This window comes from Hakea prostrata, chromosome 6 (genome assembly GCF_041222555.1).
Source record: "Hakea prostrata isolate BN-2017 chromosome 6, UWA_Hpros_2, whole genome shotgun sequence".
Taxonomy (NCBI): domain Eukaryota; kingdom Viridiplantae; phylum Streptophyta; class Magnoliopsida; order Proteales; family Proteaceae; genus Hakea; species Hakea prostrata.
This window is the reverse complement of record NC_142605.1, coordinates 28,751,135-28,772,527: the sequence shown is the minus strand read 5'-3', so window position 1 is coordinate 28,772,527 and position 21,393 is coordinate 28,751,135. Positions and strand designations below refer to the sequence as shown.

The window sequence follows — 21,393 nt, the reverse complement described above, 5'->3', positions numbered from 1 at the left end:
CTTTCCTACCTTTCCTACCTTTCCGGTTCTGCAACCTTAGTATGGTCACTGAGCTTGGTGTGGAAGTTCCTTGCTGTGGAGACGATCTTCAAGTTTCTTTTGAACAGGTTTGGGAAGCTTCTTCCATTGCAGAGGAGTAGCTCCCTTTCAGAAATGGTGGAAGAAACGGATCCAACCAGATTTAGAAGAAACTATAAATCAAGCTTCACAAATTCATGTTTTACCAAGAGATAAGCAAAGCCAAGCCGAAATCTCGATCTTTAATTTTCTTAATTTGTTGCTCCTCAGATCATAGGTTTCCATCTCCGATTCGTTTTCTATTGGTCAAACAGTCTATGAAAGTCTTTAGACCCTTCTAAAATCCGAGTTTCATCCACCAATCCGGCGTTTCGACAGTTGATGATTTTTAACATTTCATCAAACGTGAGGAGTTTGATTTCTAAAGCTCTATACATCTGCAATCATTTTTATCACTCTTTGATTTCCAACTTCTTTCCAAACTTATTCTTCCACCGCTATTGGTAGCATATGTATCATCCATAAAAAGTAGGGAGAAAGTTGGATCATCTGAATTTTGAAGATGGGGAGAATGAATTGAACGAACACCAGAACGACCAGCAACTGAGAGCAAAGGCATGTAATTAAGCTGGATTGTGGGTCTGGAAATTCAAGTTCCGACAAGATAGCAAAGGCATGTAAGCTGACATTTAGATGTTTCGCATGATACAATATTGCCTAGGGCATAGATTACTACTAACATCGTTGAGTTCTTATCGGAGAAGATGATACTACACGATGAATGGTTTTTAGCAACTCTTGATCATTTCTACATTGGTCGAGGGTTCTTTAATGCTCATTTCTTCACCACTAATGTCACTGCGTGTATCCTCCATGCTGTCATCCTTCATAGGATCAACCCTCAGCTTAATAAACCCATAGTCCTCCAAGTCCGAGCTACTGTCATCATCAGTTGGCCTAAGACATTTGATCCAACGTTTGATGAAGAAGTTAGATTTCTTCTCTTTTCCATGATTGGATTCCAACCGTACGCCAGTTCCTGTATTCTCCACCGGAGAATCTTTACATGCCATTATTATTATAATTCCTAATAATAATTTAGAAACATAAAAGATATATAATAAGATAAATATATACTGCAAAAAGAAACAGACTGCTACAATGCTAAAATCTGAAAGTGAAGCAAAGAAGGAAGAGAGAAGGATAATGATAATAATCGTTGATAAGACTTGTATCATATATGAGGTTCTATTTTTACTTCTCTTACGACCTGGATTCTGATTTTAGGTTTAGAAAGTGTGATCTTTGCCTCAAAGTAGGGTAAGATAATTTCCCCTATACAATTTCCCCGAATACAGGGAATAGCTTAACAGAGAACTAACTCCATCCAAAGTTAACCGAAGAGACATATAAGCACCATTAATTAACCTTAAAAAAAGCATTAACCTAGTATATATGAACAACCAGCAGAAACAAAGCTTTCAAAAACTTATTACCTGAGTTTTCGAGACACAAGAGTTCTCACCAACGAACACCAGAACTCTTAGTAGAAATCCTAATGTAACTAGGTTAACCTAAATTTAAACGGAAGAGAATGGATATCTTTGGTACTTCATCCACGTGAGTCCAACCAACCAAAGACAATACAGATATACAGTATTGCTATTATCTAGAGGACCGGAACCCTAAAATTCTGAGAAGAAGAAGAAGAAGAAGAAAAAGAAATTTGATCTCACCTGACTTTTAAGGACTTAACCACAGTGACAAGCAACGATCTCACTCAAGCGACAAGAATGACCGAACGAACGAACTCAGAATCTGTCTTTCTCAAAATTCTGTATTACTGTCCAACCACAATGATCCAACGAACTCAAGAACTCGATCAGTCTCACAACTCACGAAGAAGAATCTCTTGATATGAACACAGGCTTCATAGAGTACTTCTATTTATATTCATAGAGAGAGACTGATTTCAACGTGACTTTCATGCACAACTCAGTAGTTGATTCCTATTATAACTGGGTCCCCGACCATAGATAAAATAGAGAGAGCTGAATAGGGGCTGCCTTTTTTGTGGGCTTATACCCTTATATATTTGAAATTTCTTTCCCGGGCCTTCCTGAGCGCCGTTCATATTGTTGGGCACGCCAGATGGTCTACTTCAGTGTCTTTTTGTCTTATCGCTCCCTTTTCCAAAAACAAAAAATAGAGAGAGAATTGGTTTACTAGTTCGAAGAGAAGTTTCTAAGAAAAAGGAAAAAAAAAAGAAAAGAGAGAACTGATTTCAACGTCACTCTCATGCATAATCCTGTTGATTCCTATTAGAACTGGTAGATTCCTATTACAACTGAGTTACCTTCCACAAATAAAATAGATAGAGATTTTTTATTTTATTTTATTATTATAATTTTTTTTTCTGCAAGAGAATTGGTTCCTTATTAGTTGTCAGGAAAGCCTTAAAAAAAAAAAAAAGTTGTAAGAGAAGTTGTAATAGAATCCTATATCCTCGTGTTTGTAAATTATTATATTTATATGTTTTAAAATTTATTGCATCACAAAAAATCTGTCTTTACCGAACACTGTAAATTTTAAAATAAGAAAAAAGACATTTTTTTTGGATACAAAAAAAAGACATATTTACCATTGGTGATAAGTATAAAAAAATCAACTAGACCAAACAACGGTCGGTTCAATTGTCTTAGTCGGAACCGGTTCAAGAATCAAATGAAGAGATATCATAAGTATGAAGGAACTTGAACAGTTATAGAAGGAGACATGATCTCTTTAAATTCGGGATAGACAATTGTGCCCAATATGAAAACCTCAACCAACTCAAAGGAAAGAGGGAAAAATCCTACGATTGGGCGGCTACAATGGAAGATCATGGATTGATCCAATGGTCAAGGATGAGAGGTAAAACCTATATAAACTAAAGGTTTGCATGCATTAAAAGTATATGAATCGTTTCCCTCCATTAACGTTATTCAATTAAGCTTTGCAACTAGCCATAGCTCCACTGGTGACTTAATCTTCTAAAGTGGTATCCCGATTGCTCGGTCGGCCCACTTCTAACATTGTTTTACAAGCAAGCTTCAAGGAATCCGAGGACAAAACAATTTTTGGACACATTAGTTATAATCTTCTTATGAGGACAAATTAATGGTGCGGGGGGGGGTCTTAAAAAGCAATCAAGTTGTTCTTTATACTCCTTCTTCTTTCTTTTTTTTTTTCCCCTTATTTCCAAAAAGTCTGGTTTAAGGATAGGAGGATAATCTGAGAATTTTGATAATATGATAAATGATAAGTCATCATTTAACCCTATTAATCTAATTACAAGTACATCATATATAATTTGAAACCTATGGTATGTAAATATAATAGAATAAATTTATAAGGGTATAAACTAAATAGTTTGATTGTACCAAAAAAAATAAACTAAGTAATTTGAAACTCAAAGAGTATATATATTTCCATTTCTTTTATTTTGACATAGCTCGTTTTGTGAATTAAGAGTACCTATTATAGTCACATTCATACACGGTCAAATTTAAACTATTAGATCGTTTGGCTGATCAAGATTAATAGGAGGCACTTTTTCTTTTTATTTGGGGAATTGGTAGCTTTACATATGATACTAGGAGCGTCTAACACATGATCTCTTCACTAAGAGGCAGTCATCACTCATTGAATAACTATAGTAAAAAACTTTCATGATATTTAAAAAAAAATACATTATTCTAATAAACTCAAAAAATATATTCATTATTTAAAATATTACAAGAACCCATCTCTTTCATACAAAGGTCTGTGGCGTTGATTTTCTAATTTTTGGAACTAAGCATTACTTATTCTTCTTCTTCTTTTTTTATTTTTATTTTTTTACTGGTGTTTTTTTAATATTGGAATTGAAATGTCGTCCAAAGGTCGAACCACGACCTCTCCACTGAGAAATATAGATCTTACCGCTCAACCAATCCTACATTGACAAATGTAAACATTTGATTTTAGGAGGCTCTGTTATTCATGTAGTATCCATAGAACTTGATTTCCTTTTTCTAGTATCGATCTACTGGAGACAGAATTAATAATTAATTATCAGGTCAATCAATTCTCATGTTCTAGTAAAGGATACCCATTAAGTGAGTATCCAGTATTAGAGAAAGGCAATTAAGCCTTAGTTGGTGATCAGAAGATATGATAACAAAGCCATTAATATTGATAATTTAGTTTCGTGATACTTTTCTTTTATTAATAGAGATCAATTAATGTTGTATCTTTCATCATGCAACTAACCTCGATTGAACTTAAATTTCATGTATGAACAATAATGTTTTGAAAACTGATGCACAGACACAAAAGGGATCGAGAGTGCAATTTAACTTTCTCATGTCCACAGGGAGTTGTCCAATCCCTTTTTTTTTTTTTTTAGGGAGGAGTGTCTACAAGCACCCTTAACAAGGAAATCTGCCAAAACAGTTTGACATCTAGGAATAAAATGAAAATAAACATAATGAAAATCTGAAGATAACCTAAGAAGTCCAAAGAGGAGGGATAGCCCGATAAAGCTTGCACCACTGGAAGGCAATTAGAGTTGACTTGCAAACAAGAAACCTCAAGAGTTTTGCCAATAAAGAGAGCGTCTCTAATGGCCTCAAGCTCCATGACTGAAGAATTTGTTGCTAATACATGATGACATTGAGCTGCAATAAAGAAGCCACTTGCATCCCAAACAATACAACCTTTTCCATGCACCCTTGTTAGACTTGAGTCACTTGACATCCCATGCCCCCATCAACAAAAACTTGAAAAGGATCCAAATCCTCAATATGGGTAGTAGAAGATGATGGGATAACATCTCTCCTTTGCCTCCACATTAATCACATATTTAAAATATCTATATATAAGAAAGAGTAGTTAGTCATGTAAATTAAACACAAACATCAAGACCAGGGTATAAAGCGGCATTCCTAGTCTTCCAAATGAACCAAACAAGAGTTCTCCATAACTAATCAACTCTATCTTTATCATCATGCCCTTTGAATTTAATTTGAATAGTCCATCTAATCATATGGATTGACACCATGAAACTTCGAGATATCAAGATGCAGAGGAGAAAGTTTCTAGCATTCACGTGCATGGGGGCAAAAAAAAAAGGCATGCCTCACATCTTCAATTCCATTTTCACGCACCAAACGAAAGGGGGGGTGTCAAAGTTGCACTATCTATAGCTAGAACCTTATGAGAGGATCTCCATAAGAAACGCTTAATTTTTGGTAATGTGGGAATGCGCCAAATTTTATTTCAAAACACACATGTAGAAGATGATGAAGCAATACTACCTTGTGCATCAACCATAGAGAGACATTAAAAATTTTCCATCTACCTTCCGTGTTTGTTTGTGGGGTATATTTCCGTTAGACTCTACAATTATCTTTTGATTGATATCTTGTTATCTGCATTCTGATATTCTTTTGTGATATTATGAGATCTTTTACTTGATTATTATTATTAAGTTCATTGAGTACAATGATTTGTTTTTGCTTTTGATTATGTTATTGTACTAAGTGGAATTGATCGATCCTAAACTTGATCTTCGGGCCTGTGGATCACGCACTCGGATATTCCAGATAGGGTGGATGTGACACTTGAGGTTTGGGCTTTAAAAGCATGGAAGATGTTAACTCTGCTCTGCTACTCAAACAAGGGTGGTGGCTTCTTAATGAGCTCAACAACAACTAGGCTATGACTTTGAAGGCTAAATACTTTCCAAAACCTTCATTTTTTTTTTTATCCTAAAGTGCAAAAAAAGAGTGTTTCCTTACCCCAGGAATAGTATTAGTAGTATCATCCCCTAGCTTGAGGGAATGCTAAAAAAGATAATTGGTAATGGAATTGAAACCTCCTTTTGGTTTGATCCTTGTCTCCCTAACGGGAGTTCAATTGTTTAAAAATTCAAAGTGTCTCAATATGGGCACCAAAAACAACAATTGCTCAAATGCTAAGAAATCTAGAACTCAACGAGGAGTATCTTTCAACTTTCAATCTTCCTAATTCTATTTTTTCCCATTTCTCTCTAATCTCTTCTAATGATAGGTGGGAATCAAAAGTTTCTTCCAATGGTGAGTTCTCTGCTAAGTTGGAGGGGTGAGCATTGCAGTGACAAACATACCCAACGATTTGCAATCTCTTCAAACACTGGTGGAAATTCTTCTAGAAATCCCCTCTCCACCCGAAATTTAAATCTTTATTTTGATGTCTTTTGAATGCAAGACTACTAGTTAAGCCTATTCTATCCCAATGGTTGAAGATGGACACTGTTAGTGAACTATGTGGAGATACGGTAAAAACTCTATGGCATGTCTTCTTGTGGTGCTAATGAACTAAGAGAATATGGGCGGCCGGACCCTTGGGACTCAAAACACAACATCTGAACAATGATTCTTTCCTCCATTTATGCACCTCCTTGTTAGCTGACACACAGCTTGACAGAGGAGCAACTCGGTGGTGCAAGGGTATCTAATGAATTACTAATAAAGGAAGTAGGCTTGAGTGCAAGAATTTTTGTAAAGGGCGAACTAATCGGCGTGAAGACAAAATGTCTAGGCGACAATGATTTCATGAGAGCCATTATTTTTGCAATAAATGAGAGTTGTAGATGGCGAAAAAGGCAAAAATCTCCAACTCACAAATCTGGTGCGAGGATAAAAGAATTGCTGCTTTACTCCCAAAATCTCCAAAGATTACTTGGCCTTTACAACATCTGACACTTCTACTAGTTGTACTATCAAAGGTAAAAGACGCGTTAACAATGGCTATGTTAGGACTAATCTAGAATCTTGCTTGGATAGAAACTCTAGTAACCATCTCTTTTCCTAATGACTTTATTTCTATTAAGGACATCTAACTTAACTTTTCTTTTCCATTAAAAAATAATAATAATAATAATCAAGTTAAATCAACCTCGAAAAAAAATTATATAAGAAAAAACAAAAAAATCTCAAAGTAAGAAACAAGTAGGTAGAGGTCTGTACTCCCCTCATAACTCTCCATTATAGATTAAGAGAAGGGCCTACGTTGAACTCATGAAAAATTTCACCTCTGATTCATTTTGTTAGCACTCAAAAATAAATTACACCCCTAATATATGGTAGAGAAGTGTGGATATCAGTTCTATACCATCCTTGGAATGCCAAATTTATAAAAGGGAGAACAAAAAGTAAATTGGATCTTAGCAGTGTTGAGGAAAATCTGAGAACACAAAGTCCTACTGCTAAATAATCAGAAATTTACAATAGGACCTCAAAGTCCAAACATCAGACCAGCAACAACCCATCCTGTACAGCCTCTGGCCTCCACAACTGAGGACAAATTCCAGGTCCAACCTTACATTTAGCAGCGACAAAATGGCTAGTTTGCTTCGAATAAGTGCTCCTCTGCTCCCATATAGCAAATGTTCGACTCAAGCACCAAAGAATAAAATTCTTAAGCGGTAGAGACAGACCCTCAACCTAGCACGAACTCTGAGAAGGCTAAAATCAACATCAAAAGCAGATATAAGTAGCAAGACAATCTGGGTAAACGATGTTAAAAAAAGCTACATTTCTTGTTTTTCAAGCCAAAGAAAGTACGACCGTTAGCCATCAAAAGCATACATTCACATTTGTCAAACAAGAATTGTAACCTCCGTTAAAATAATACCCCATCAAACCTATTGGTATTAAATAACAAAGGAGAGACCAACCAGCACAGAGCCACAAATGTACATACGATCGGTGCATGAACAATTCAATCCCCATTATGCTAGACAGTTTATTTGGTTGATGATCTTTTCAATGGAATAGTTCTAGATTTCACTAACTTTCCGGGTGGTTAGTTCTGAGGAGAAGCATAATAGAACAAGCCTAAAAACAGAAGGAAGAATCAGGAGTAATGCTTCAGAAGACAATCCTGCATTCAGAAACAGGGAAATACCTCTTAATGCTTTGTTAAGGAAACCTTAAGGGCATGCAAATCCATAAAAAGAACATGCTGGGTATCCTGGGTTATTCAACAAACATGCCTTTGTCATGATATATAAGTGTGACTATCTTATCACCAAAGTCATGAGCTTTCACTGCCATACTAGTTCAAAAGTCTAAGATATGAAGAATGATCAAATGATGGATCATGTGCAAAGGCTACTCTGGTTGCAAGAATAGTCCAAAATAAACCCCAAAGGGATTGGCTCAGTTGGCAAAGGCCAATGCCTCATGGTATGAGGTCAAGAGTTCAAAGTTCCTCGGGGCCAAGGGCAAAACCCCATATAAAATAGTTAAATTGCTTAATTTGGCAAGAATCATTCACACATCAGAAAACAGGTTTTTTGTATTCTCCATCTTAAAATATAAAGACTATTCATGGAGAAAGAACCATCAAATTTTATGAAGGTCTCTGAAATTTCTCTAGGTGACAGCAACAGCCCATCCACATCACAAATAATTGTCAAAGCACAAACCCAAACAATAAGAATGAAACATTTTAAGTTAACAAAAATAAAAGGCAGGCCCGCACAGGGGAACAAATAGAATGGAAAAAATGGTGCATGGATTTATTATTTGATCTTTGCTTAGGGCAATTCCTGAAGACCACTCTTACAGTGTGCATCAGCGATGGAGGAGAAGTTCCAAGGTTTATAGAGAAAACCCCCCAAGAAAACATACTGCCAGTGTTTGTAATTGGAAATATAATCCATGTCAATGATTCAATGCATTGATCTTGTTACCATTCACAGGCTGGTGATACCTAAAAGTGAAAGTACACAAAAATTCCCTAGCATATTTGGCACAATAGCAAGTAATTAAAGAGTAATTCTGACATTCAGATTCATAAAACTAGACAGATTTTCAACTGGCAGAAGATTAGTTGATTAGAAACCCTCCAAACTCCATTCAAGTTGTGTCCTTGGGTGTTCATCTCAAAACAACAGAAGCTGGGATGGAACAGATCAAAAGTTTATACTCAACCACAATAACACCATAATCTGGAAAACAGGGTATCCACAGCTACAAAACCGAGATTAAAATTGCTGAATTGAGATAACCTGATGAGTGGGACACAATATTTGATCATGATCAATAACCTTAGTTAAGATCAGAAAGAAATATAAATAAGCAATTATATCAATTGAACAGATCTCAGGTACCAGCTAAACAGAGGAAAGGGATGAACAAATCAAGTCTCCCAGGCTCCAACCTCTCACCCTCAGACCTCAATGTTTCTCACAAGCTATGAAAAAGCAACTCACCTTCCAATTCATTAATAAAACTGTGGTTTGCTTATGAACCTTATAATTTGTTTATAAAACTAAAATAAACTCGTGACCTAACTAAGATAACTAAAACTCAAACTCCTACCAAGAGTAGGAGTATTGTTTTACTAGCTAAACAGCTACTGAAATCACATAAGAATAGAGTAAAACTATTCCTATTAAACTAGAAATGTAATAAGCTAATTAGTTACTACAACTAAGCCCCTGTGCGATAAACAACTCAGCCAAGCCCGCTGCCTCAATAATCCCGTGAATTAGATCCATTGTTGGACGTTCGTAAAGCTGTGGCTGATTTCTTGTGGCTTATGCTTAAGCCACGTATATCTATTTACATAATTTTTTTTTAGTTATAATCTTTGCTTAAATTAGTCAATAAATAAATAGACTACACTGCAAATTTAATACAGTCAGTTTTTACAAGTCTATTTAAGAATATAACAGTTTCTAGTCTTTAAAGCAACCAGTAAGTACAAAAATGTTATACTGCAAATTTAATACAATCAGTTTCTAACTTTCTATAAGTCTATTTAAGAATATAACAGTTTCTAGTCTTTAAAGCAACCAGTAAGTACAAAAATGTCAAATGTTTCAGTAGTCTTGAATCCATGAGACCTTGTGAAAGAGAACTTGAGGTGAGTTAGAGCCATTTCCATTGAAACTATAGGATGGTTGCAGCCATTCCTTGGGGGTGTTTAGCCAAAGAAGAACAATAAACATCAGTTATTGCAGTTTGCTGAAGACGTGACCAAACACAGAAAGTGGGGCTTTGCGGGAGACACATACAATGTTGAATGAGATGATAATTGGTAATAAGAGAACTGCTAAAGATGTCTAGGGGAATCAAAAGGAAAATATCCTCTCATTAGGCAATTGTGCAAAGGGGTAATGAGATTAAAACAACCATTAAAAAACTAAGAAGCTTCCGAATTTCTGGAACTCCATTGCCTTTGGCAATAACTCCTCTCGTCTCCTCCTGCCTGTCCAATCTCTCCTGTGTCCAATCCCTTGTCCAATCAAATCCTTTTGATCCTTCTCTTGTGGAGAAAGAAAAAGCTCTTTCTGCCGAGCTGGCCTCTCTGAGCCCAAGAAGAAAGCTTCCTCCGTCAGAAATCTAGAATCAAGTGGCTTGAGCTGGGGGGCTCAAACTCCTTCCCTTGCTCCCTCAACGCTCACCACTATAATAACTCAATCCCTACTCTTCTCTCTATGAGTGGCGTTTGGATTTCAGATGTTGATGGGACTAAGAGAGAGGTGGTTTCTTTCTTTTCCTCCCTGCAGTCTCCCCTCCCCTCCCCCCCCCCCTCCTCCCAATTTTATCAATAAGTTCATCCCCTCCTCTCTCCTTGATTTCCTCTAATGCTGAAATTCTGGCCTCCATCAACTCCCATAAGCCCAACCGCGCTCTTGGTTCCGAACAGCTTTAGTATGGGCTTCTTCAAAGCTTCCCGGAGCTTCATTGAAGAAGACCTAAATGCAGTCTGTAGCTTCTCCCAAAACCTCTCCTAGCTTGCCTCTATCAACCAAAATTTTCTTTGCCTCATACCCAAAAAGCCCAGTGCCTTTTCCCTCCCTAACTTTCGCCCCATCTCCCTTTGCAACCTTCTCAGCAACTGCATAGCCAAGGTCCTAGCCAATTAGATTCGTCTCATCATCCCTTCTCTTGTTACCAAAAAACAAAATGCTTCTATAGCAGGTAGGTCCATTGCCAAGAATATGCTCTATATGTTGAGATTGTCTGTGGCTTTGATCGCTCTTCCCATTCACCAAAGGCCCTTCTCAAGGTCAACCTCCATAAAGCCTTTTGACTCTATCAGGTGGGACTTCATTGATGTCTTAACCTCGATGGGGTTTTCCACTTTCCTACATCTGTTGGACTGAAGCCTATATCTCTGTTACCCGTTGATGTGAACAGGGTTGACCCCCCTTCCCCGAAACCGAAAATTGGGCCAAACCCACACATAAGCCTCCCCAAGCTGGCCGAACCATGGGGGCTATTTTGTTCTTATTCCCCCTAGGACTAATTAATCCTCTAATATCACCATGTGCCTTCAGTTAATTAGGTTTTAACTTCAGCATGTGAGTCTTTAGTTGTTTAACTCCAGGATGTGTCAATAAGAGTTCTTTAGTTGAATACGATTTAGCATGTGTCAATTAGAGTCCTTATTTAACTGTTGTGATTGAATGTAATGGTATCCTAATCTATAAAGGAGTCCCACTTAGATTAAGTGGTTTAGAATCTTTTAGCAAGTTATAAATAGCCTTTTCTTTTTTTGCAAAAGGATGTTTGACTATTTGATTAAAGAAAATTGAGTTGGTGACAGTGGTTCCTGTTTGAGGGGGCCATGGCTGATTTTAAATCAAGCTTTCTTCTTCAACAATCAACCACTCTGTCTAGCACTCTTCAGAAATTCCAGAAAGCTCTCAAGACAAATCTAAGGACAGGAACCCCCAGGCCTTTCCTCCCTCTACCCTACCATTGCAAGCCTCTCCCACCCCTTCCCTTCATTCGCAGCCTTCCCCCAGCCCCTCCCCCACCTCCCCTAGCCACCGCAAGGCTTTCCCCACCCCCATCTCTTGCTGCCACACCTTGGCAGACACACCCTTAGGCCTTAGGACCCCACGACACCCCCAACCCCCTTCCCTCTCTAAACCTCTCGGCCCTCTCTCTCTGTGTCTTCTTCCTTGCGGCAGAACATGAAAACAGAAAACAGAAAAAAGAGAAGGAAGAGACAGAAGGTTCTTGTTTTCTTTCTAAGATCCTACCCATAAAGAATTTGTCAAGCCTCAAACTTAATCCCTTTCCATCCCATCTAATTTTGTTAAACCCATTCCCTACCCATAACCTCTACAGTTGGATCTTTAATTCAAAATATTATCCATCTCCCATTATTTTTTTACATCCCATATTGATATCCTACTACCAAATAAACCATCCCATATCTTAGGTTTTGTTAAAACCCTAACCTCCCCATATTTCCCAAATTATTCAATCCAAATTTAACCATATCACTAATTAGATTGCTGGAAGATTCTAGGCAACCCTTAATTTTAGGAAAATCATCTAGAAACCCTAACCCTTAAAATTGGGTTTCACATCAGTGGTATCAGAGCAGCAGTTCCAGAAAACCCTAGTAACAGCATAGATGAACCAGCAGTCACCATGGCATAGAAGAATTAGCAGATAGTCCCAGTATTGAAGGTTACTTTGAATATGGCCCATCAATGAACTTTCTTTACAAGATTCTTGTGGCTGAAGCTGAAGACGAAGACTAGGGAGGAGCAGCTTGTTCCATGCTCAACTAAAGGTTGGAAAATCATGGCCAAAGCTATTGTTGACAATCAGTGCAGTGCTAATGTGGCATCTGAGCTTTCCATCCACAGGTCAAAGCTTCCAATGGAAGAACACCAGCCCATATCATGTAAGACTTCTCAATGATGAGATTCTCGAGGTAAACTTCAGATGTTTGGTATCCGTTAGTCTTCATTATTATTTTAGAGAAGCTTGGTGTGATGTAGTTCCCATAAAAGTAACTGATGCAATTCTGGGTAAACTGTGGCTTTGAGCGGAAGGCACTTGTAAATTTAGGCATAGGGGAGAAAACAATTGAGGAGAAAACTCATGACAGGAAAATGAATGGAGAAACATTACATAACACACAACCTATGACAAAATTGAGCCACCAATAGGTTCAAAGGATGGTACAATTGACAATGGAAAACAAGCAGAGAAAAATATGGATTCATCTGTTATGTAATGTGGCGACACTTTTGAGTTAATTACAATTCATGAACGTGCAATACATCAGTGTAAGTGTGTAATTACAGGGGGTCCTGCAGATCAAATTATAAATTTAAAAAATCAGTAAATGGTGAAAAACATTCAGGTGCCCCCAAGACCAGCATGCATCTGTGATTACAGAGCTTGTTAAATAGATAATCATACTTCTAAGAGGCAGAAACCATGGTGTGGATTTTACAATGCAACAAATGATTTACAACAAAGTTATAAATGCTTAAAACAACTTACAATGAAAAAATGAAAATGAAGCTAACTGCTTCAGTAAAGCCTGCCACTGCATTCGGCAGAATCACAGCAGCATATCTTCTCCTTGACCTTGCCTTCAGCATCATAAACTTCACCTATCTTATAGTTGTAATGGTAAGTTAGCTCCTGCAATGGAGGAATGTTCTCAGCAGCAAAAAGCATTATGTGGGGCATTCTCTTGTCATCATGATCATAAAGGACATTTTGTGCATAAAGGTTCGGTGAACAACTATGGTTGATAAATCTTGCAATACTCCCATACTGAAATGCATCAATGGTGTAGCCTGCATCATCCACAACTTCACAAGGAGAATTTATGTGCAAGTCTGGTATTACATCTGGGAGTCCATCCCATAGCGCATGATCATTATAGTTAGATCCAATATCAAACAGATACTCATCGTTACCAGTTCTTTTCTCAGCCTCTTTATCATGCAGTAGCTCTCCCGTATACTCACATACAAAACATCCCGAAGGAATGGATGTCAAAGATCTAACCCCCCAGCCCCTTGATCCAGTCTTGAAAATCTCAAGCTGAAATTTGATTCCACGTTGGCTGACTTTGTTATGGCAAGAAGGAGGACACTTGCAAGAAGTACCACATTCATAGACAAGAGGCTTTGCTTCCACAATGGCCCCATCATGGTTGAATGGGATCTCCCCTCCATTCTTGGCTACACAGGAGCACGTCTTGGAATTCAAGCAACCATTGGTGCAATCACATCCCTTAGGTGGAATAGGTTGGTACCAGTCAGGATATATCATCTTGGTTATGTAAGTGAATGGCGGAGGTTTCTCATCATCAATGGTGTTTACAGCACCAATGGGCATCTTCTCTTTCCCTTGAGAAATATCATCTACACAAAGACCCTCACGAACTTTGGACTTTTTTGACTTCTTCACCTCTTTCAGAGCAAGCTCTGGCTGACCTGGAATTCTGCTCAGCTTAAATTTAAAGACAGAAGTATTATAAGAGCTCGACTCTGTCCAGTAATCCTCCACTAAATACAACCCATCATAGATGTATGTCGCAATTATCTTACCCTTTGATTCAGCAGAATCAGAACTATTTGTTTCCTTAAATCCACGGATAACCCTCACTGCAGTTCCTTCATCCATCGCATTCTTTAGTGCAAGGTTTCCTCGCTCAAGCTTTTGATCTTCAGCCTGCCTTTGCTTCTCCCCACCCATTGGCTTTCCTCCTTGACCAGAGTAAATCAGCACATCAGAATTGTCCATAACATCATGGTAACCACCAGAGGCTACAATACTTGTTGCAAGAATTTTTCCACCTTTCTTCATAGAATCTATACCACCTTGAAACGGTTTGTGAAGACCAACAATAGCAAGCTCAACCCTATAATGAAATTCATCACCAACTTCGACCCCTGGGACAGGTCCTAAGATCTTCTCAGTGTTAACCCATTTGTTTCCCTTCTTGAGAACAGCTGCAGCCCGTAGATCTATCCGGCTGCCAGTATTTCCTTGATCTCTTGGGTGAGCTTCCTCTCCTTGTAAGAATTTCCTAAAGATCACCTGGAAGAGACGCAGTGTTTCCCTGACTTTTTCACGAGTAACTTTAGAATCACCTCCTTTACTACTTGAAGAAGAAAGACGAAATGGAATAGGCCTTACTTCAAAATTTCGTGGTTTCTCATCCAAAAGAACATTTTCACCATCTTCAGCGTGCTCCAGAGAATCTTCCTCATCCCTGAGAACTAACTGATTTCCTTGATGAGCATCCATATCAGCAGGAGGCAATTTCTCCCTTCTGGTATGTTTTTTGGAAGTAGACTCAGATTTGTCCCGTACCACAAGTTCATGATTCCTTGTTTTGTTTCTGGCTGTACCAATTCTGGGGCTAGGTTTCATACCTCCCTTCCCCTGCCTCCAAGGACAGTTTTGTGCAGCCATTAAAGCTTGCACGATCACTAACTCACCAGAGGGCTGCAAATTGACAATTGTTTTTTCAACAGACTGACTAACAGCATCTCCATCTTGAGACTCACCGAGAAATTGTCTCTTAGAACCCTTCTTCTTGCTACTGCCAACATCCTTTCCCAATTTCCCCTTTGAAAATCCATCTGTTGTTTTAGTGCCAACCGACTCAGAGATAGTCTTTGACCGGAATATAGTATTCTCCCTTGGGGTTCTAATGCTCGTTTCTTTCAGAAACTCCTGCTTTGATTTAATGTCAGACTGTCTAACTTGATCTTCCTCTCCTTCTTTGCCAGATTCGTCTTCTGATTTAACTTTGACTTTGTCACCAATTCCAACAGACGTATTGCCATTGAATTTACCAACAGAAGCATCACATTCTTTAATTCTCTCTTTGGATTGCTTTGCATTGTTGCTGGTCTCAGAAGCTATTTTAGTTGGTGCTTGTTCATTGTTAATATCCTCTTCTGCCTCTTCTTGAACCTTGGTGTCAATCTCTTTAGTGACATTCCTTTTCAATTTGGCACTGGAAGCATCTTCATCCTTGACTCTCTCCAGAATTGGTCTGGCATACTCCTGGACTGACTTCTCAGATGGCCTGTGTTCCCCAATGGGTGTTCCCTTGTCTGCACTTGTGCCTTCCAGAGAACCAATAACTTTCAGATACTCTTCCTCACTCATAGGAGGAGCATTTCTCCCACAACCTGGAGGGAATTGTCGAACAACCTTAGCTCTCCTGCGAGAAATTTTAACTGGCGGGCGGCTCTTTTCAGTATCTCCAACAACGGGTACGGACAGTGGTGGTTGATCTGAAACCTTGTTCAGTTCCAGAGTCTCAGGCAGAACAGGACTCCTTGGCATCACCAATTCGGAGGCACCACTGCTTGAAGGTTGTAAATTTTTCGACAATTCAGGTAGCTCTATCTGACATGAAGGTCCGGAGATTTCCATTGATACGGGATCAACACTTTCGGTTGGTTCAGGAACTTCCACTTTACCAAGAGTGTCCATCGGTTTTGCAGTCTCAGAATCTTGAGACTGGACCACATTGGTTAACACTTCATGCTCTAAATATTTAATATTTATAGGCTCTCCCACCTGATCTGTAGTTTCTAACGGCTTCTCACTCCGCGAGACCAAAGGTTCATGGGATAAGTGGATCGACGTTCCGCTCTCCAGAGGTGTCCTTTCAAGCCCTTCCAACTGATCTGAAGTGCCTGGAAGCACCGCATTATTAGAATCCATAGCATGACATATGTGATCCGACGTCTCATGTTCCAAACCTTTCGTGGGTTCAAGAGCTTCAACCCGATCAGAAGTTTCGAACGGCTTCGCCGTCTCGGTGATCAACGCCTTGGAACTGTCTGGTTCTGCCTCCACCGAAAGGTTTTGCGAGGCCGAAACTTGACATCCGCTCAAAGTTTCAGAATCTCTGATAGACTCGGGTCCTACAGTCGTTCCATTCTCTGCCCCAAATTTGGAACTTTCATCGGCTTCCTTCGAAATAACATCAATCCTCTCTGCAAATCGGCCGCAACCCGCAGGAAAATCCCGCTTAACAGGAACTTTCCGGCGCTTGTACTTCAGAGAACCATAGCTGGCATTGCCGTTCTCCGACGAAAGATTCTTCAACGGATCAGCAGTCACACCATCATTGATCAACGCACTCATCTCCACCGATTTCGCAGATTCTCAACTTCCTCCGCGATTCCAATCCCCAAAAATACAATCAAGCGAAACCCAGAAAATGACTAAAAGAGACAAAATGGCATGTAGAACATAGATGGCATCAGCACAACGTCAATCACTAAACAAGCGCACATCGATAAGGTACGAAAAGAGGAAATAAAGAAGGCCAAGTTTTAATCTTTCAGTCCTGAACTTACGTAGTAAGAAAAGCCGAAACCAAATTCGCCACCTCTGTAGCTCGGGAACTGCGAAGTATCAGGAAACCCTAGACTGAGAAACATAAATATCCATTCTTTTAATATTCAGAAACACGAGCTTCAGAAAACTGAAAACTGAAAACAGCGGGGGAAAAAGTAGCTAACCTGCTCTTGCCGTTTCGGGTCAGAAAGTCTCTGGTCTCTGTCCTTTTTTTCTTCGTTTTTCTCCGAGTAGTCTTCTGACTCTTCTCTAAATTTAGCAAAATAAACGATAGAATGTTATATAGGAAACAGAATTTTAAAAATTCGTGCGACAAACGCTTACTTTTCGTTTTTGGGACAGTTTTAGGGACAGTTTTAGGGACACTTTAAGATGACAATCCAGAACTGTACCGAGTTCTCAAGAATCTCAACTGGCTGATCTGGTAGTTAATTAGATAAAATGACAAATATATATTTAATTGTATCATTCTATATCTTATAATATAAAATCATGAACCAAATAAAATAAAATAAAAAGAATTCATGGAGGAAGAAGAACCATCGAAAGTTGCTCAATCGATAATAACCCACCACACCTCTTGGTGAAGATTTTCAGGGGATCAACAATCTCTATGGAATGCGTAAAAGTCTCCACCCTCTAATATAAAATTACCAATTTCAAAAATCCATAGAAAAAGAAATTCAAGGTTCTATTTTACCAAGGGTAACATTTTGAATCGTTTAAGATTAAAGGTAATATAAGAGTTATGAAATTATTTAACCATGACTTAATAGGAATTGCTAATGAAGTGTACTATTATACAAATATAAGAGATTTTTTGAGGGGGTCATTGACAATTTGATATAGTTATGGTATATCCGCGCTTCTTACCAATTATTGTGAGGTATCCTTGAAATTTTTTTCCTTTCTTTTTTCTAAAAAAGACAGTTTTGTTAATAATATTATGATTGGCGGTGAAATCACAATCGATTTCTTTGAAGCATCTGGTGTCAAATCCAATTTTTATTTTTTATGAGTTTTTCTTTAACCCGCGAAAAGAAATTAGACTAAAACCTCATAGTAAGCTAGTCCGGATGAACTTCAGTTTTAAAAAGATCTTTAGACTTGAAAATTCTATTTCTAACTTGCATCATTAGGGGAAAAAGGTTCCGTAGAAAGGAGTAGAACCTCTTCTTTAAAGCATCATGCAGGGATTGTACCACACCAAGGATTAAAACTCGACTCACACAAGAGAACAAAAAGGCTGAGCATTTGAACTTTTTTCGCATTCTCTTGATCTAACTAGTAATGTCTTTAGCTTATATTACTGTTAAGCAAGTAATGCTCGATAAATTATCGCTATCTATTTATCAAGACATGGTCACATTTTTGTTTGATTGAACCTTTTCCTTCCTTTCTAAATGAAGATAAAGATAGCATTTGTTTTCCAATTTTAGTTATACCACTGTTATAGATCATTGCAGTTCTCAGTGGCAACAATTGTGAATTGAAAATATAAACCATACAAGGCAACCTTCTGTGTGATCTTGATTTTCCATACATGTCTGCAAAATTTTGGGCAATCCCACTGTACAATAGCACCCTAGATCTACCCTCTTACCTCCAACCCCCCCCCCCCCCCCCCCCTTTTACAGATTAGTTATCTACCATATGCCTTCAAATTTCAATTACAATTAAATATAACCTTCACTGATCAGCAGTTGTACACTTCAATTTCTTCATAGATATGTAAACTTGTGATACAGCAAGGGACTAATCCAAATCCTGCAGGATCCTGAGAGGCTTGGATTAATGTAGACCTCATTCCACTCTTATAGTTAAGCCAGCAAATCCTGTTCCAGATCAACCAACGGATTGCCTGAATATTTTGAAGTGATTCTTGTTGTTGAAACAGTTATCTTGCATTCTTGCTAATGTTTTGCAGGGAATCCATTAGACTTAAATACTTTAATCCTGCAATCATGAAAAAGGAAATCAGTACAAAATAAATTTACAAATAAACTAGTATCTATTCAATTCTGTGTTACATCATGGATCAACCGTTTCAGACCCAGAAAGCTCAGTTCTCTTTTGCCAACTTTTACATCACATGCACAAATTTCATGTGGCCTTTAGCCTCTCCATTTCAGCAAAAAAGGCAGGAAAATTGAACGCTAAGCTTCTTCCCAACCTCCCATTGTCTTATGGTTTTTACCCCTCTTAGCAAAACAAATGGCAGAAATTATCCAGTTCACACATCAAAAGGGCGATAAACTGGCAGAATGGAACTCATTTACCAGACAATGCATTACACATAAACTGGCAAGACAATCAGCCACCAAACAAGCAGTAGCATCTTCATCTGGTTTATGATCATAAATAACATTGCCAATACACGCATTACACATAAACAGAATAACCCCATTTGCCCAAATTATGCCAGCTAGGAAAATTCGAATATCAGGGCCTAAGCCCCTAACACTTGAACTGAAAACTCAGAGTGAATCTACCACCATAGAATTGCTTTAAGACCAGATCCTTTTAGCTTCCTACCTTCAACCAAGCCTCTTCGCTCCAAAAAACAGTAGTAGTAGCTGCATTTCATAGTCCTTGGTATAGCAGCTTAATGAGAGGATTTATATAATTTTCCAGACGATATTGTGTCCTTTTGGTTGGTTGCATACTGAACATGGTTTGCTTCCGCTGCAAGGAAACACCAATAAGCTTTCCAAAATGTGGTCAGAAGTTCCTATTGCTACTCAACTGCATAACCGTTGCCTTGACACTGAAAGCCTATAGAACACACCCATGGGCCAAAATTAAGTATTATGAGTATTCTATAGAACACACCCATTTCAACATTTTTAACTGCGTCGTAGAACACACCCATTTCAACATTCTTAACTGCATCAGTTTGGAGCTTACATGAATGAGACTAATCACCTCATGCGTCACCTTTCTACCTTTGATTTTGAAGAATTGACAAGTCAAAGAATATATATCTTCACTAAGGTCCTCTATCTTCCAAACACTTGACAGTCAATTTCAGTATTAGGGGTGGGCCTTGATCATCATCATAACCATCATCAAGCCTTGTCCCAAATAAATGGGGTCGGCTACATGGATTATTGCCTTCCAATCAGCTCTACTTGAGGCCATGCTAGATACAAGGCCTAAGCTATGCATATCCTTTCTCACCACTTCTCTTATGGTTATCTTAGGTCTGCTCCTAGCTCTTTTAATTCTTTCAATCTGAATTATATCACTTCTCCGTATAGGGACATTTATAGGTCTACGTTGAACATGGTCGTGCCACCTCAAATGACTTTCTTGTAGCTTATCACTTATCAACGCAACTCCCAAACAAACTCTACTATGATCTTTCCCTATCATAACCTTCTTAATTTTGCCACTCATCCATCTTAGTATCCTCATATTTGCTACACTGAGTTTATCTATATGATCCTTTTAAACAGCCCAAGACGCTATAGTGTATATCATAGCCGGTCAAACAACGGTCCTATATAATTTTCCTTTGAGCTTTAAAGGAATGCGTCAACCACAGAAGACCCTGGACGCACCTTTCCACTTCATAGGGGTGGGCCTTGATGCAACCCCCAAATTGAGAGCCAATAACCAAGATCAATTAAGGGAAATCAGCAGTCAAAATTAGGGGTCTCTGTGGCTAGGGTTTTAGGGCTGTTTTATGTGATCTCGGGTTTGAACAACAGGCTAACAGGGTTTGGCTAGTGGTTGTGGGCTTAGGACTTTGAAACGAGACTCTAGTCCTAGCTGTTTTTCAGATTCAAATTCTGGTTCCTTGAGTTAGGGTCTGAGAAAAACCAGGGTTTAAGAATTCTAGGGTTTTAAGGGTTGGCCATGGTGACAACTTAGAATTGAAGGCTATGGTGGGTTAAAGGTCGTTGATACTGAGAGGGGAGGGGGTTCTAAGGTAGGGGTTAGAAGTTATGGAAATTAGGGTTTTGGGGGAAGGTGTTTAGATTTTAGGGCTTTGATGGGTAACTAGGGTTAAGGATGGGGGTCAAATGCTAAGGAGGATTAGGGAGTGATAATCCCAAAAAGAGGTGGGATTTGGGAGAGGGGCTTAAAACATATGTGAATTAGGGTTGGGGAAGGAGGCGATGCCACAGGCTTTTGCTTTCTTTTTTTTGGGGTGTGTGTGGGGGGGGGGGGGAAGAGAAAGGGTTCAATGAAA

The 21,393-nt window shown here is 38.5% G+C and overlaps 1 protein-coding gene across 3 annotated transcripts; it reads right to left on the bottom strand.

Moving 5' to 3' along the window:
* Positions 1–7,119: 7,119 nt before the first annotated feature.
* LOC149013108 (uncharacterized) lies at positions 7,120–17,594 on the bottom strand. 3 transcript variants are annotated; one of them, XM_089158988.1, is made up of 4 exons: positions 17,360–17,594; positions 17,195–17,267; positions 13,353–17,059; positions 7,120–7,547 (listed from the first exon to the last, which is right to left on the bottom strand). In XM_089158988.1, the coding sequence occupies exon 3, from the start codon at positions 16,977–16,979 to the stop codon at positions 13,383–13,385; it is 3,597 nt and encodes a 1,198-aa protein (XP_089015114.1). In that variant the 5' UTR covers positions 16,980–17,059; positions 17,195–17,267; positions 17,360–17,594; the 3' UTR covers positions 7,120–7,547; positions 13,353–13,382. The 3 variants fall into 3 exon arrangements, with proteins under 3 accessions (XP_089015114.1, XP_089015113.1, XP_089015115.1); XM_089158987.1 differs by lacking the exon at positions 7,120–7,547 and having other exon boundaries at positions 12,511–17,059; XM_089158989.1 differs by lacking the exon at positions 7,120–7,547 and having other exon boundaries at positions 12,511–17,059; positions 17,195–17,242.
* Between the last annotated feature and the right edge of the window lie 3,799 nt (positions 17,595–21,393).

Bases quoted from the DNA above. Each gene is read 5' to 3' on its own strand.
- LOC149013108 (XM_089158988.1), bottom strand. From the start codon at position 16,979: ATGAGTGCGTTGATCAATGATGGTGTGACTGCTGATCCGTTGAAGAAT.